This window comes from Strix uralensis, chromosome Z (genome assembly GCF_047716275.1).
Source record: "Strix uralensis isolate ZFMK-TIS-50842 chromosome Z, bStrUra1, whole genome shotgun sequence".
In the NCBI taxonomy this organism is placed as follows: domain Eukaryota; kingdom Metazoa; phylum Chordata; class Aves; order Strigiformes; family Strigidae; genus Strix; species Strix uralensis.
The window spans coordinates 31,873,459-31,890,275 of NC_134012.1; the positions used below are offsets into that span (position 1 = coordinate 31,873,459).

General features: G+C 36.2%; 1 protein-coding gene across 1 annotated transcript in view; it reads right to left on the reverse strand.

Annotated features, from left to right (window-relative positions):
* Nucleotides 1–16,817, reverse strand: part of PTPRD (protein tyrosine phosphatase receptor type D) — a 385,966-nt gene that overhangs the window by 69,114 nt on the left and 300,035 nt on the right. The window contains exons 23-25 of the mRNA XM_074855344.1: nt 14,719–14,831; nt 7,616–7,735; nt 5,458–5,555 (exon numbers count right to left, since the gene is read on the reverse strand). Coding sequence (XP_074711445.1) covers nt 5,458–5,555; nt 7,616–7,735; nt 14,719–14,831 — 331 coding nt within the window. The remainder of the gene's footprint in view (nt 1–5,457; nt 5,556–7,615; nt 7,736–14,718; nt 14,832–16,817) is intronic.

Below are 16,817 nucleotides of genomic sequence, written 5' to 3' on the forward strand. Positions count from 1 at the left end.
TATAGGAGGAAATTTTACAAATTCATCTAGTATATGCATAAGGTAGGCAGAACATTACTGTTCTGATTCAGTCTGTCACCAAGAGCACCTTTTACTGTTAAATTCTGGAGCCTCAGTTAAGAAGGAGATACAATATAAAGGTCAGTTTCTTATGAATATGGCTTTCTGCTTAGCAGCTGTCAAGTCCATATGGAGCCTTGCAATACATAAAAATCTCACTGAAACTGCTGATGTCACCAAAAGCTTCATAATAATCAGTTGGGGTCAAGAATTTTGTTCTTTAAACTAGGGAATACAAAAGAACTATGTGACATAAATGATATGTTAACAAGGTAAACCAACATTTTGCTAAGGCTTGGGGATTGCAAGCTAATAACAATAAATGAGGGATTATGAAAAATTTATTTTGAAGTAGGAATGAACTTTATTGAGAACAGGACACAGCACTATTTACGCTAAAACTACAAAACTACTTTATCCAACAGGTGAATTATAAGTTTATTTAAATCTTGCAATAGTCATAATCTTTAAGGCTTGGCCTGTTATCCCTTTCATATCCATGAAAGCTGGTATTCAAGGTGAAGTTGTGAGAGAAGTATAGTGATAGAAGTCTCCACTGTTCTCATGATCATCCCCTGTAAGAGCTGGGGTAGGAGAGGCCCTGAAGAAAACACTATGTAATAGTTTCTGAAGACTTATAGAAGTAGGAACTCCTTCAAATGACAGCATTGAAGCTTATAAAGCATTACACAGTTAGTTGGAAGATGGTCTACACCGGAGAATATACTCTTTTTACCACATCATAGCAGTGAAAGAGTTCTACTTTTTATCTTTTTTTTTTTTTTTTTTTCTGAGAATATATAGTTAACACTATGCATATTGCTACTTACTTTGCAATACCTACTTTCCCAACTTGCCACATTACCCTGAGTATTCCTTTCAGTACCAGAGTGCAGAGGCATGCAGTCTGGACTTACTAGTTCTTTAATGGCAATTTCAGATTCTTTCTCAACTAGATTTCACAGAGCACAAAAAGAATATATTCTCAGAAAAAAAAAAAAACAAAAAAACAAACCAACAACAAAACAAACACCAAAAAAACCCTGCTTGGGAAGCTTTGTACCAGATGAACGAATAGTGGGTTGAGTTTAGGATTATTTGGAGAAACCAATCCTGTCTTCTCTCATGGTCCAGGTCTACAAAGAAGTTTTCCTTCACTTTCCCTAGGACGGTCAAAGATGTTAGGGGTTTTCATTGGGAAATGATGTCAGTGAGTATAAATCAGCAGTGGAGACAGCACAGAGATGTGCTCCTTCTGTGAGAAAACTTTCTTATCTCTTTTGGAAGTAGTGAAGAGATGGGGAGGTTTCTGTCTGAAGAGAAAGTGGGTACAGGTAAGGAAGTGATACTCTTCCTAAAGGAGAAAACCAAACTTGTATGCAATTTTGATCAGAAATTCTGATCAAAAGGCAGTGGGTAGGAACAGAAGCAAGGATGGAACTGGAGCAAGTATTCAGATACTTCTGAAGAGCTGAAAAGGGTACATATAATATGGAAAGCTGTGTTTAACTTGTGAAGCAAGTAATTCTTTTGATGTGGCAACTAAAGTAGGGTGTGCTAAAATATAATTAAAACATCCTTCTCAAATGGAGCTAACCTCCTGAAATTCTACAAGCTGAATGAGAAGTCAGTGTTCATCAGGAAACTGTATATATATGTTTTATTTTATGGTCTCACAAAGTTGTCATAACAGTTGTATACTACCAGTCTATTTTTAAAGAATTTAATCCATGAAATGTAAGACATTCCATAAAAAGTAAAATAAAATAATGGAATGCCAAGGAGAAAAGGGCATTATAAAAAAAAAATATTCATGTGTGGTAACTGATGAAAAATGTTTGTTTCCCCAAATGGGAATTAACTGGAGGACTTTATTACTACCAGTAAAGGTCAGTGGTTTCTTGCTGCATGTTACATCTTGAACTCCTGAAGATGAAAAATCTCTTTTTTCTTCTGTGTCGCCAGTTCAAATGTAATTTGAAGTGATAATAACTAAACCATCTGTACCCATTTCTGCCTCAGAATTGGATAGCTGCTTTTAAGGGATGTGAGGACTGCTACTGAAAAAGAAGGTCCCAATCCCTGACCACAAATGTTCCCAACCAGCTCCCTTCTGCTGGCACTAGTGCTCATGCAGCCATGTGGTGAGCTAGTTCAGGGAACTGATCCAACTGAAAACAGCAAAGAAAAATAAAACAATTAGTTTTCAGTTGAATCTATTTCCTGAGATAATCCTTGAACAGCTGCACATGTGCTAGTGCCAGGATTGGCACAAGAGAGACAACAGGAATGCACAGCCAAGACAGGGAGATGACTTACAGTGATCATCAAACTGCAGCCTTAGTCCACTGCCTAGACTAGACCATGAAATCACATAGTGCTAACTAATTCTGTTCCAATATGGATGAACCTTGGATTAGATGGAAACGAAGTGGTATCTAAAGCTGGATAAATGTTGAACCCCCTTGGACAAAGCCACATGAATGAAGCTTGATGTTGACCTACAGTCACCCACATGTGAAAACTGGGTTGTTAACACAGTCTGGTAAAAAGTTCTGGAGGGACAGAATTTAATGATTTAATGTATATTCACAATGTTGGCTATAAATTGTTAAGATTATGTTCTCAAGATTATTTTAATGGTTTAAATAATAAAGGAAACATAAACCACCAAAACTTTAAAGTTATATTACAGCATAAGAAGAACTCTTATGTTGTATGTAGTAAAGCTGTACTGTTTATTTTTATGAAAGTTATACTGCATTAGATGACTTGTAAAGACATTTTTTATTTATTAAATGGATTTTCCTACACAGATATTCCATGGAATTTTCCCATAGTGCAACAAGAAATGATTGTCGAATTCGTACCAAATGTTAGCTTCTTTTATGGTGACCATAAATTTCCCTGTCTGATTCTTTATATACTACAATTTTTGTACTTAAGTATACAGGATTTACACACAGAAATGTGAGATGATACTAACATTTTTTGTCATTACAACAGCAAACAGCTATCCTGACATACTCTTCAAATAAATTTATTTCCATGAATTGTTGAGACTATATTTTCCTTTTGACATCTAATGAGATTATTTTTAGAGCAGTTTTAAGGTCCTTCTGAACAGTGCATTCAATGAAATAATAAGCAATAGTAGTTTGCTATTATATTAGTATTCATTTTTAACATTTTCTGTCAAGACTTTTTAAATACATTGGGCATTTACAGGATTTTTATACTATGCAGTCACATGTTACTATGTAATCAATGTGTGAAAGTCTTCTTCAGTGTTTTTTATTGCACTGTCAGTGTTCATATGAATCTTCAAATGCAATGAATGTGCAGTCCCTAAAAAAAATGAAAGCAACATGCGTTTTTACTCCACCATGTTAACAAAGTCCTGGGGAGTTTTAAGCAAGGATTAGTGACACAACAGACTATAAAGAAAATAGTGTGTCAGTGATCCCTTTGGGAGCTGTTAATCTTTGGATCACTGATATGACTCCCCATAGCTGCTTTAAAGAAGCATTATTTTTCTAATAGTTCACTGCATACTTCATCCACAGAATTTTGATATAGACAATATTGGCATTGAAGAAACTCTTATAATTTACTGTGTTTAATGGATGGCTATCTAAGTCCCTTTAGCCACAAATTACTGACATGAGAGGCTGTTATCCTCCACAGTACCAAGGCCTGTCTGGGAAGGTATACTCCATGGATTACTGACAAAGTGGCTTGTAAATTTTTTGACAGTGTCCTGCACTACATCCTTGCCTCTAAATTGGAGAGACATGGGTTTGATGGATGGACCACTCAGTGGATAAGGAATTGGCTGGATGGTTGCACTCAAGGAGTTGAGGTCAATGGCTCGATGTCCAAGCAGAGACCAGTGACGAGTGGTGTTCCTCAGCGGTTGGTGTTGGGACGGCTGCTGTGGAACATCTTTGTTGGAGACATGAAGAGTGGCATTGAGTGCACCCTCAGCAAGCGTGCTAAGAACACCAAGTTGTGTGGTGCGGTTGACACACTGGAGGGAATGGATGTCATCCAGAGGGACCTTGGCAGGGTTGAGATGTGGGCCTGTGCAAACCTCATGAAGTTCAACAAAGCCAAGTACAAGGGTCGAGGCACAAGCACAAATACAGACTGGGTGAAGAAATGGATTGAGAGCAGCCCTGTGGAGAAAGACTTGGGAGTAGCAGCGGATGGAACACTGACTATAAGCCAGCAATGTGTGCTTGGAGCCCATAAAGCCAACCATATCCTGGGCTGCATCAAGAGAATTGTGACCAGCAGGTCAAGGGAGGTGAATCTTCCCATCTACTCCACTCTCATGAGACCCCACCTGGAGTACTGTGTTCAGCTCTGAGGTCCCCAACATAAGAAAGACATGGACCTGCTTGAGTGGGTCCAGAGGAGGTCACGAGGATGATCAGGGGGCTTGAGCACCTCCCCTGTAAGGAGAGGCTGAGAGCCTAGAGAAGAGAAGGCTCTGGGGAGACCTTATAGCAGCCTTCCAGTACTTAAAGGAGGCCTACAGGAAAGATGGGGAGGGACTCTTTATCAGGGAGGGTAGTGATAGAATGAGGGGCAATGGTTTTAAACTGAAAGAGATTAGATATGAAGAAGAGATTCTTCCCTGTGAGGGTGGTGAGACACTGGAACAGGTTGCCCAGAGAAGTTGTGGCTGCCCCCTCCCTGGAAATGTTCAAGGCCAGGTTGGACGGGGTTTTGAGCAACCTGGTCTAGTGGAAGGTGTCCCTGCCCATGGCAGGGGGGTTGGAACTAGATGATCTTTAAGGTCCCTTCCAACCTAAACCATCCTATGATTCTATGATAAATGATTACTCTTTTCCAGTTAAATTCTTTCATGCTCTTTTAGACCATCATTCAGAAATTATCAACATGGTATTACTGACAGGAGGAAAATACAATGCCTTGAAACTGTTCTATTAGGAAAGACACTAGGCAATTGCAAATTCTTTCAATGCATGCAAAATTAACACAGTGGACTGTAACTTCTTTGGAGGTTGTACTGTATATGTCCTATCAACATTACACAGGAGATTTTTTAAACAATCTAAGGATCTTTTAACTGCAGACTAAATGGATGTTTGTGTGTATTACAAAGAGTAAGTGTTGTATCATTCACACAGTACTTCAAGCATGTGCTCGTGGAATTTGTCTGATGCATCCTTATAAAAAGAGAATAAATTGTTACAAGCAAAGAAGCCAACTCACCAACATAGTCGTTTTACACAGAGAACTTTATCATGGTTCTAATATCATACAAAACTGGCACCATCAGGGTGGGTACATATCAAAGAAAAGTCTAGGGAAATGGAAAGCATGACATTTTAAACAGTTTGAATGAGAAGAAGTGGGAGAAATTACCTCATACTCCTGTGAGAACTTCAAATTGTCATTTGCTTTCAATCTTTCAATGTGATCTGCAAGTTCCAAGATAGGTATTGGGGGATGACTGGCCATACCTGTTGAACAAGAAAGAAGAACAGAATTTAAAGTAAACCACAGTGATGGCATTGCTCTAAAATTTAGAAAATGCAGTAGTTAGAATGGCTAGAAATGTGTAAGTAGTAAAGATGTCATATGTGAGAGAAGCAGGCAAAATTTGGTTACTCAAAGCAGGACATGCTCTGGATAGATGAGCTCTGAAGCCAAATCAAAAGAAGTCACCAAGCATATTTCCAAATCTAACATTCCTAGTGTCAAGGAAAGAGTTACTGTGATATGAGTCAATGAAGTTAGCTAGGCATGGAAAATGAGACAGTTAGACCTGATGTTGACCTCTGCTTTGAGTAATGACTCTTAATGTCATTTCAAACTCCTTCTCCTGCACTGCATGAAATGGAAACTCGATTAAATTAGATGGGGAAAAGTGAGCTGAGAAACAGACACTGAAAGAGCCCTAAAAGGGAAAGAATAGTGTTTTGACAGAAAACAAAGTGACTTATGCATAATCAAGAAAAACGAACTTGGAAGAATGAAGGTTACCAAGGTAACCAGAGACACCTGAACCTGCAAAGAAAATGGTAAAAACCAAAGAAACCTCAAACCAACATAAAAACTAACTTAGAAAATAAATTCTAAAAAGTGAAATGGATAGCTTGAGGATTAATAATAATGCATCAAGGTCTACAAGACTGACTACATATTCTGACTAAATTAGAAATATTTAAGTATTTTATGAAATTTTGAGGTGACTGACATGCAACTATGAATGACTAGAATAACATGCACCATTGCTTTTAGACAACAGTCACTGAAGACAACATTGGACATCAGACAACTGGAACTTCAAAAATGTTTTCACTAGTAGCAGATTGTAGAGGCAGGGGTTGTACAGTTTGGCTGGACACACGTACTGACTGCACTAGTACATTAAAATATGCTTAATCTGAAACCCCATTTATCAACCCCCAAAAGTACCTACAATCTACTTCAGGTGTAAACATCTTTGTCCACTGATGAAGATACTGAATGAAAAGAAGGAGTAAAGGAAGAGAGTTGGGAATCAGAGATAGAGATGGGTGTGGAAGGGATTATAGGGACAGCAAGGCAAAAGAAAGACAGAAAAGATGTGGGGTCAACTAGAACAATCTGCCAGCTGAAGATTTGCTAGGCAAAAATTTGTGAACATATTTGTTTCACGCTACTAGTCTTCACGACCCTTCTCCAAAATGCTTATATTACGTCTCTTCATGCTTTATACTATCACACCTAAAATGAAAGTGAGTTTTCATTTGCTTGTGGGAAGAAATCAGAGCTGGCTAGAAAAATTAAGCTAGTGAACCCCAGGATCTCTTGAAATTACAAAGGGAAAACAGTGATGACTCAAGGGGGCTCAAGCTGGAAGCCATGTTGCACAATGCAGTTTGCTTTGTCACCGTGAATTTCAAGAGCATGCCTAAAACGGTTAACTTGCATTTCCTGTAAACACAGCTGAAAACGACCATGTGGTTACAACACAGTCACACTATAGCATGTTCTTCTTTTTTTCTTTTATTTAAGTTCTTGTTTTCTTTTTGATTCTTTGACATTTCAGACATCATACTAGAGTCCAAAATAATTTCCAGCAGCACTGGCCCTAATTCTTCTGACCCTATACGTTCATATTTATATATTACATATATTCATAGCACATCTGTGATGGTAAGACATTATTTAAAGTAGATATTAAGGCAGGCTGTCAGTCAACTAAAAAAGCATAATATTCAGATATAATGGGGAAATTTTTTATAAATGTCAATTAACAAATTAGTCTGTAAGTACTAATTTATTTGAATCTGTTCTGGTTGTCTCCCATTTTCTTAGAAATTTTACTTAACAGAACTTGGCTATTCTCAAAAAGAGTGTGGGTGACAGTCACCTAATAATTACACTGATTGATCCAGATCAAGCACCCCTATGGAAAATATGTGAGTGAAAAGGCACAAGAGAACTCTAGATTGATCCAGAAATGGAGGTGGACTGATGTACATCTAAAACAGTGCTTGAACAGAGAAAATAATAGAGACAAAGATGTTTAGACCTTTTCGAGCGAATCGTGGGAGAGAGTTATTATCATATAAGGACTGAGTGGTAGTTTGGCTAGAGAGGGAGGACACAGAGCCAATCAGGGAGGCGTAGGGGACTGAATTACTGCTCAAAGCTGTAAAAAGTAAAAGCCAATTGGAAATGGGAAACAAATTAGTAACAGCAGTAGACCATCATAATCAATCAATCTCGTACATACAGGCACTTCAGACATGCACAAAACAGCGTCTGGAATCTCAGCTAAGATGTCTAAAGGTCCAGTTACCCTACTGTAAACATAAAGGACAAAAAAACCAAAGAGAACGAGGCTTGCTCATTACATGATGAACCTGACTAAATCACCAGCATCATGAACACAAATCTGAATAATTAGCTTACTGTGAAGGAATTTGTTTTAAAGATGCTGAACATCCATTGTTTTTTAAGCTATTTTTGTTTATATGCTCCTCTGTATGCCACTTGACATTCCTAAGGGGAGATTTCATATTAAACACTTTATGCAAAATGAAACTTGACATAAAACTTTATTTTCTAAGGAAAAAAAGGAACTACTTACAACTTCAGAAACTGACAAATTTTGATTGCTTATAACCCCCTTCTCCACAACTCATTTTAGGCACTTATAGTTGGACACTTATTAACTTTCTTCAAGTAATATTTTGCAGTTAACTTATGAAGTGAAATAATTGCATTTGGTGTATTTTCACCTTTTAAATATATAAAATGTGCTCTACTGAGATGATAAAAGTAGCTACTTTTTAAATGAACTGCTGGAGGACTTCTGTTATATAATCAGTCTATGAATCATAACAAGCATCATAACAGAATATGCTATGAATGAACACTTTAAGATCTCATCATATCTCATGCAAAAGCATGAGGCTCCTACTGAGTTTAATGTGAGCTGCATGTGAACAGCACGTGTAGAACTTGACTCAAAATCCCCACCCAAAATACAGCTAATCACACTTATTTTTGTGGCTACAAATAAGAAAATACATTTATTTGCTGACACACCTCCACATCAATCAACATACGCTATGAAAACACAAAAAATTAAAGACAAAGTACAGCTAAATTACAACAGATCCTGTGACATGCTAGAAAGTCAAAGGAAACACCATGCTGAAAACATGCTTTCAAACTTTGTTTAAAATAAGAAAATAAAGAGATAAAAACACTTAAAAACTCAAACAGAAGAAAAAACCCCAAAACCACCACATGCAAAACACAGTTGAAATTGTATCCATAGGAAGCCTTTATTTCCAGATTTGGTAGAAGATTGCCAAATGTGATTGATCTTATGTAGCCTCGTAGTAACCCTTCTACATGAATTAAATGAGAATGTATGATTTAATTACAGTGTAGAATTATCTTCTGGTTAATGGGAAACCATATGTGCCACAATTTCAAGGAATAACTGAGAGAACAAGGTCAGAATTCATCTGCATATTACCAGACATTAAACCTGTTAAGTATACTCCTTTACTCCACTGAAACAAGTGGGTGTTTTGGCCTTGTCGTTAGTGTGTTAAATTAGGATTTTGTTTGTTGCCAGGGTTTCATGATAAGGGCTTTTAAAAACATTTAAGAAACACATATTTATTTACAAATTTGGACCTGTAGGTTGACATGCCCACAATAAACAAGAAGGAAGTTAGAACCTAAAGTGCATAGCTTCTAGCATACAGACAACAATCTATATGAACTGAAAATATGACACATTATTTTCACAGAAATTTCTTAATGAAATGAGTTGTGTTTCAGGTCCGCATTCAATTAATACTCTGTGATTTTAAAAACTGATTTATTACATCTTAATTTTTATTTAATAACAGAGAATACCCTCCCGCACACCAATCTATGTTGATTAAGAGGTTGCCACTTTATAGAAAAACGAAGGAATCAGTAACAGTGGTTACTGTTACTGATACCTAGCACTACCTACCCTTAAGAAAAAGGTAGAAAGAAAGAAATACTTAAAATCTGGACATGGAAGATGGAAAAAATGAAAGATGACCCTGATTCAGTAGGAATTCAGCATGAAAATTTAGCAAGAACACCTTTAACATATTTTACAAAAAATTACTGTTACTTTAAAATTTCTTTTTCATACAGTTACAGCGAAGCCAGACAGTGATCTTACATCTTGTGTACAAAGCTAAATTTACAAGATTAGCTTTAAAGAAATCTGTCGTTCTGCAATAGCTATTCTAAAATAGTTACCAATGTGCATAAACTATTGCAAAAGGAAGTCACTTTTATTCCAGAAGAATTGATATTCTTCAAAACTAGATTAATTATTCTGTAACTAAAGTTATTTTTGTTCTGTATCGAAGACTTTGTTCTATCAAGCAGCCCTAGCAGCTTTGTAGCCTCACGGCAGGAGACCCAGCTCTGAGTGGGGTGCAAATCTCCACCGAGAAAAGGAGAGACCTACGTTTCAGACCCTGATCTAAAAATGTTCAATATAGTAATGTTGCAAAACTATTGGCTAAAATATGGAAAAAAAAAATTACTCTTGTGAAGAGCAGAACTTTCAATTCTCCCAGCTAAGCAGGTTTCGGTTGCCTCTAGGTTTGAAAGCAACCAAGTGGGATATCAAAGAAATGTCCTTTGCACTCTGAAGCCTCTTTTAGGTGCCTAAATCCTTCATGTTAGTCAAGTTCACATGAAGACCTGTACATAGGATTGCTCACTGTGAGAAAGCTATTCCAGTCTGGTTTTGTCATGGAGACAAAGCACAGTACTTCCTTCAGCATTGTCATGATTCCCATAAACAGACATTTTGTGGATAAACTAAGGGAAGAAATTTCCTGCTATCTTGCAAAGCAGGTGACTAAATCCAGACATCACTTTTTCCACTTTTGTTATTTGCACCTTTTTCCTCTGGACCTGTTTTACCCTTTTTCTGCCTTATCTTGGAAATAAGTTAGTGGATCTTCCTTAGGAACTCAGTGAATAGGTATTTTGTGAGCACTTATCTAATAAAAAAGCAAAGTCTTTAATTCAGAGCTGTAATAATTCTATTTATTTTTATTATATTTCAAAGCATCTTATTTGGTTCATTAAGAGATAATGAGATAATTGTTTAACTGGCACCCAATTACACAAATTACTTATAAATGTGACACATTTTATACTTAAATGAGGAAAAAAAGCAGTCATTTTTGAGGCATGACTCAATTTTGTTCTTTGGCTGATTGGCAGAAAAAAGCCTTTGCCTGAGTCTTGGGTCTCTCACAACCTACTCAATCATCTTAACACCAGTTATTTTTCTCAATGCAAAACTGGGCTTCCTCATTTGATGAAACCTTTTGTGAGGGCTTAATTACTACCCCCTCCCTATCTTTACTCTCCCATGTGGCATACAGACTTCTAAGATGTGCACACCAAGTTAATGATTTTTATGCCTTATTTCATAGGAAACTTGCAGAATGGGAAGAATGTGACTGGCTTTTCCTCAGCTACTCCAGTTCTGGAAGAATAACAGACTTATAAATTAAATCCTGTATGCTACTGAGAGATTGTGTATTTTCATGTTTACTCAAAGGAAACGGCACAGCCATGACCCACTCACTAGCATATGGGCTTATCTAACAAATATACACTTTTGGATAACACATATGAAAATGTGATCTTGTTCTCAGATGTAGAACTGTGGGATATTCCACACGTCAAGACAAAATGTCAAATTTATCTATGGAGTTATTCCAGCCAGAGATTAATTTGATCCTTACTGGATCCTTACTGGACAAAGTAAGATAGGAAACCCTTTAGGTAAGTACTAGATTAGCGAAGAATGAGGTTCTTTGTTGACAGGACAAGAAAAAGTGGAAGGAAAGCAAAACATTTGCTATGCTAGCAGTTTAGTAGTTTATGACACCTTCATGCTGAACTGACAATTTTATGAGAAGTACAACATAATTGTGCCTAAACCATTGCCCAAATATCACCAAAGATAAAATATTGCTTTCCCATAATTTCTTTCAAAATGCTATGCCTAACCACATGTATCGAGAGTATTTTGTACTTGTGGTTAGAAATTCAAATTTACCACAACAAAGCTTTTGCTTTCAAATTATTTTGATCGTTATATCTGATCAGACCTTTCTTTACACAAAATATATGATTGCTAGAATTTTTGGAAAGAGGCTGTTTAGAAATCTTTTAAAGTATTAAAGCTTATGACAACCCAGAATTTTATAGGAGTGCTTCATTCACCTCTCCCACCAAAAACTGGCAATCTGGATATGTCAATGTAATTTAAAATTTTATTCTCTTAACACTTCTTCACATTATGAATTCATTATAAACTTTTATTTTCCTCTCCCACTGGGAGCAACTGGTGTGCTTGGAAAGCTCCAAGCAAACTCTGGATGCTTTCATAATCTAAATAAATAAATCATTATAATAACAATGATGTCAAGTCATCTATCCTGATGCAGTTGTACTGACTTGGCATACACTGATTATTAAAGTACCTTCAACACTCTGTCATTTATTTTATCTGTAGGCAATGCTCTGAAATGGTAACATTTTACAGAGTAGATAGGGCCATTGTATGAAGGTAACTGCAGATGTGTCAGTAAAAGAAACCCAACCCATAACCACATCAACCCCAATCCCTTCTCTCAGCTGCCTTGTTTGCCCCAGCAGTATCCTACTGCTACCTGGTAGAAAATAAAAACCACACATCTGAGAGTAAAAGAACAACAAAAAAACCCCCCCAAAACTGGTATCCTGAACGTACAGTCTTTCTGTAGTTTCGCTACATTTATCTGGAAAAACTTTGTCTTGCGTGTTTTTCAATAGTGTGTTACTGTGTGCAGTCGGATAAACATTCCAGCAGGATCTAAGTATCTAAGTTAAATTCAGCTGGATTTTAATGAAATGGTAGCCCTAATTGAAGTTAATGTCAGTTAACTGAGGTTCTGCTTTTACTAGCACAAGAACTGTACCTTGGCTTAATTGGGGCTAAGATTACATATTAAGAACATGTTAATTAGCAAGTGTCACACAGCAAGACAAATCTTCTGGGGTAGGAATTTTCTCCTTGATATTTGGTGGCATGCTGAGTAACATAATGACCTGACCTGTGACTAGGGGTCTTAGGTGGTACAATATTAGGAAAAAACAACGTAATTTCAGTTCCATACTAAATTTTTAATAATAATTTTCATCCTTTGTTTCATGAAAAGGTTTACAGCAAAGAAAAAGACCTCATAGTGGAAATGGATTGCAGATGTTCTGGTCAACTAGCTTCACAGAAAACTGCAAACTTCCCAGATAAACTATAGCCCTGCAAGGAAAGGTACAGTTTCACTCCTCTCTAGTTCTCTTCAGATGAATGAGGTAGAATTACCATGTCTACATTTGCCATTTCTTAATAACTTTACATTCTAAAGGCAAACTTAGAATTAATTGCAATAAATTAATTTTATATGTAAATTTGTTAAGACTTGGCAGCATTTTTTTTCTGCCCACATTTTATTTTAATTTATGATAAATATTAAATGGATAGGTAAGACTCCATATCTAAATACATGGACAGCAGAAAATTATGCTTATATATGTAGATATTAAACCATCCACTATTCAACATATATCTGTATACAGATAATAATTTGGTTGATGCATAAGCTAAACTGTAAGAACTGTAAATTTTCTCTTCATGTTTCAAAGACCTGTATGTATACTTCTATCTCTGTAACAACCTTTAAAATTTTGTATAAAAGTGCTGGATAACATATGAAACCTTTGCTCAGTAACGATGAATCAACACTAATATTGCAGTCTCAGAAACAAAACTGTGAATAAAAACTTTCACTCTTTTTCATTTACTGCATTATTTTGCATTGTTCCGAGGTCCCAGAGGACGTCAACAAGATTCCCATATTAGATGATACTAAACTAGAAAATGCACTCCTGAAACACACCTAATTTGCCCCAGCTGCTAAAGAGCATTCAGTGTACTTAAACAGACTGAAAAAGTAAGACAGAAGTAAAACTCAAGCCTCCACATTCTTCCCTTTCTACCTCTGCCACATGCATGTCACGTGGATCTTGGGTCTTTAGTCCCAAACTCACTACTCTGCAGATCCGCTACTGCTGGGGCAACACTATCTTAATATAGAAGATCAGAAATGATATTTGCAAGTTCAGTTCACCTTTTTGTAGCATTTAGTATGTCAGCTTCTGCATCTAATCTCTCAACATCTCAAGTACTTGATTTCCTGCCTTTATGAGTTTGAATTAATTATTTTTTGTACTTTATATAATAAATTTGACAAACACAAGGCTCTCAGGAAGACTCAGTAAGTAATTAGCATAAGACCGGGACAATGTGCAATCATATTGTAATAGAAAACAAGTCTACTGGAATACATCATGATCAAATTAAAGCCAATTAAAAAAAAAATCAACTCACAAAAATGTGGCAGAAAAATCAATACTATTTTAAGTATTTCTCTCCAGGCATTTCTTTACAATCAAACTGAACAGCTTTAAGAAAACAATACTTAATAAATAAAATAAGTAAAATATTTGGGAGTGTGTTGCTTCTACCTTCAGAACTACTGACATGTTAATATCCTTCTTGATCTTAATATATTGCCTGATTTTAAAAGACCACACTATTTCTCTAGTTAGCATTTCTTTTCTGTATTGTACAACTGCAATGTAGTGAAACTTCCAATATTAATGGATTACCTGATAATGCAGTAGATAAGAGGGAAGCTTATTTACAAATAAGTAGCTGTAAGAATATTGTTATTAAACAGAGGGATGTATATTTCCCTCTAAAATAACCTTTTCTAGCATTGTTAGGTTGAACTTGGAATTTTAGCATGAAAAACACATCCATAAAACATATGTGACTTTGGGGTCTTCTTTACAGAATTTTAATTTTGCTTCATGCAGGATTTTTCTTTATAGAAATTACAGAATTATTTCCAAAACTATCAAAGAAATACATTGTGCAAAAACTCATAAGCAACCAAAATATATTTTTCTAACAATCAATCTTTCTGTTCTGTAACAGCACCACTAATCAGTTTGTGATCACAGAGATCTTGGTGAGGTATTATTGTCTCTTACCCGGAGTTTGAAAGTTAAGGCGTCGCAGCTCTACAGGGTCTGTGGGATGGTGAGAGGGGACCTCCTTGCTGTTGGGTATGCTGCTCTTTCTAGAATCAGATTCAGCCCTCTTCCTGCATGGGAAGGTGAACACACATAAACATAAGATCAAGGTGTTAGCTTGACAAATAAAGGTGCCTGAATGTTTAATCATTATATTCTAAAGGTGAGATGTTTATTTCTGAAGGAGTATTTGATCTAGGTCAAAGGTAAATAATTGTGCATACTGGGTAGGGCAACTACAATTTGCAATGGCAAAATGAATCTAAATATAGCAATGTCAGAGGAAAAATAGCTACATTCTGCCCTAGATCGATTCTCTAGATCATCATTCTGGGCATCCAAATAGTTAAGTATTATAACATGGAACTCACAAAAACTCACACTCTCTCTATTTTAAAAGCTAGCTAGCTGTACCTTTATTAAAATGTAGCCAACTCTTGAGCACGTAATTAAAATGAACAAACCTACGTATTCAAGGCTTAGATTCTGTATGAATGTTTCTGACCAAATCAAGACTTTCACTGCAATCATAGTATGCCTGTTAATCTGTGCAAAACAAGCTAGGCAAGAAAAGCAAGCAAGCAAGCAAACAAACAAGCAAGGAAGAAAGGATGAAAGAAGGAAGAAAGAAAAAAGGAAGAAGGAAAAAAGCAAGCAAGCAAGCAAGAAGAGAAAGCAAGAGAGAAAATAAATAAATAGACAAACAAATAAATAAATAAATTAACTTTTGTATGCTTCCTTTTCTCTACAGAGAAGCAGAGTCCACATTTATTCTGACTGACAGTTCTGGTAAAATGCACTCCCATCATTTGCGGGTATAAAGAACTACGTTACATGAAGCAAATATTGTCCAGTTTGTGTTTTCATTCAGAAACTCACAGAGGACTAGCGAAGAAGGATTTCAGTTCAAATTAAAGCATTAAATTTCCAGATTCCTGAATGAAAATGCAGAGTGGTAGACATTCTTCACGTAATATAAAATGAAGATGCAAACAGTTGCAGTTACTTTGCAGAAGCAGAACTGGGATGATTTTAAGTCTTATGATAGCAAGACCTTTTCCAGGTGTCCAATATTTGCTCTAACTTACAACTATTGTTGTTTTTTTCTTTCTTTCTTTCTTTCTTTCTTTCTTTCTTTTTTTCTAATCGACTCACAATGCGACAATGCTAAATCTGTTATTCTGTTGGGGTCCCCTCTTAAAAATGCTCCAATTGATTTCTTGCTGTTCTTGAAATGATGAACACCTAGTGGCATTCATGAAAGGTGCACACAGCAAGATTTCAAAGACTATGCAAAGAAGCCAAACAGCAACATCATTGCAGGAATTATTTGAAAGTTACTAGTTCTATGATTTTAGGGGGAGTGGGGTGGGGAAAATGTTTTGCTGTAAGAACATTCCACCTGTTCTCTGGTAAATACCTTAACACATGCATTAGCTTCTCTTTAGTGAAGCGATCAAGATTTAATCTGATTGGTTTTACTCTTTTTAAAAAATTATTATGGAGAAACTCAGTTAAAATTCCTTTTTTTACTTTTGATTCTACCTATCTCAAACTCCTACCACAGTAGCACAATGCCCTAGTGTTCTTTCTTCTTAAGTAAAGGTGTGTGATGCAGCTTCCAAGAAGTATCTTCATCTACATTTGCTTTTCCTGAAGTCTAGGGATCAGAGTCAAGCTTCATTTACCTTTTTCCCTCTTGCAAGTCAGTACTGGGCAGCACAACTTCATATTAATCTACTAAAACCGCTAAAATGTCTTCTAATCCTATATCTGAATATTTTGAATACTTATAGGACAATAGAATGGTTTATTATTTATTATTAGTCTCAGAATCATTCTGTCTTTCTTTTATCTTTCCAAACTATACAAGACATCACAAATCTTTCAAATTATGCGATGGTGTTGAGACAGGTGGAAAAAATATGCAAAGGACAAATGAGATAACCTTATCATTTTCACTTGTAGAACTGCAAGACAGCACTGAGTCTATGTGGATAGAGCATTATGGAGATTTAGAGTAGCTAGGACTTCAACCACAACCAGACATTCCTTCA